Here is a 1,376-nt window from a genome sequence, read left to right as displayed (position 1 = left end):
TGGATAGTGTCGACGGTCTCCGCGCGGGTGGTGGTGGTGGCGGTGGTGGCGGCGTGGAAATCGAGGTGCTGGATAGTGCCGACGGTCTCCGCGCGGATGTTAGTGGTGGCGTTGATGGAATGCGCGACCCCACAGCTGTGTCCGTTCCAACGAGGGAGGCGCCGCCGCGGCTCGAGCCTGCCTCAGCCTTGCCAAAGAGAGCACCGAGAACACCCTTACCGCCCCGGGCGCGGCGGCTGATGCCCTCGGGCATGGGCGCGGCGAACGATGTAGCTGAGGAAGTGACAAGCGCCACGGCAATGGTGGTGGTGAGGGAGAGCTTCATTGCGAGCGTAGAATAGGCTAGTTGGTAGAACAGTCTCCGGTGTGGTGGGCAGAGAGCCTGCACACTTGCTTGCGTGTTGTGGTAGGAAGGGTGATGGACGGCTCGACCAGCGAGTGTATCGTGAAGAGAATTTCGTTCGACGGGCGACGTGGGTGAGGATCAACCTGAAGAAAGAAGGGAAAGGGGAAGGATAAACAGGAGGAAAGACATATTTAAGTACATACCATGAAATCCGCTCGCCCTAGGAGCCGGTGCGGTCCCTCCGGCCCAACAATAGAAGGGCAGCCACGCCATGCCCTGACGTGTTCAAGCCTAAATTTTCGGAGGGTTTGCGCCACTTACGCGAGAAGCACTTGGCCAGCCTCTCCACACGAGGCGGCACCCCCACAGTCATCCAGTACCGAATGGTTACAAGGACCAAATCTGCTCCACAAAGCCACAGGTGAGTCAAAACTCATGCATCTTCGATGTGGACCAACCAATCACCCCGCTCTCCTCTCTTCTTTCTCCGTTGTTCTATCAGGCGCTCATTCATCCCCATCATGTCGCATGCCAGTGTGGGTGGTGTACATACAAAAGCTTGCGTCTGTCTATAGAAGGGTGCCAAGTGACAGCACTGCTTTACAGTTTGTACCCGTTCTATTGCATTGCAGTCCGAACAATTTGGAGGAAAAAGCTTGGGACCAGGCTGTGGACGCCTCGAGCGCTCACCAGGCGCGGTCCTGATTTCAAAATGGCCTCCCTTCAAAAATCACCCATGTAAACATCAGTCACACGTACGCAGGTGGAAGGCATGCAGGACACAGAAGCTCTAGTACAGAGCGTTCCAAGTCTCTGTGTTTGGGCCGCACCATTCACAATATCGGTCCTGATAGCGTACTCATTTATATGACAATTTAATGGGTCACAAAATCATGGCATACGCGCGCTCTTCTCTCACGAAGAGAGCGTGCACGCCGCATTGCTGAGGACGGCACTGCCGGACTCCTTATAATTGTCCAAAAACATAACCTTGTTCCCCTCCTTCCACATCGTGGCGATCGTCTGCCTG

The 1,376-nt window shown here is 55.6% G+C and overlaps 1 protein-coding gene across 1 annotated transcript; it reads right to left on the bottom strand.

Annotated features, from left to right (window-relative positions):
• Positions 1 to 14: 14 nt before the first annotated feature.
• K437DRAFT_271405 (uncharacterized protein) lies at positions 15 to 325 on the bottom strand (the record flags this gene model as incomplete). Its single annotated transcript, XM_013384249.1, has 1 exon — positions 15 to 325. A coding segment is annotated over one exon (311 nt), but the record flags the coding sequence as incomplete, so codon positions are not given.
• Between the last annotated feature and the right edge of the window lie 1,051 nt (positions 326 to 1,376).

The sequence above is a fragment of the Tilletiaria anomala genome (genome assembly GCF_000711695.1).
Source record: "Tilletiaria anomala UBC 951 chromosome Unknown K437scaffold_270, whole genome shotgun sequence".
NCBI lineage: Eukaryota > Fungi > Basidiomycota > Exobasidiomycetes > Georgefischeriales > Tilletiariaceae > Tilletiaria > Tilletiaria anomala.
Note: the sequence above shows the minus strand (reverse complement) of the source record. Positions and strands in the feature narration are given on the sequence as shown.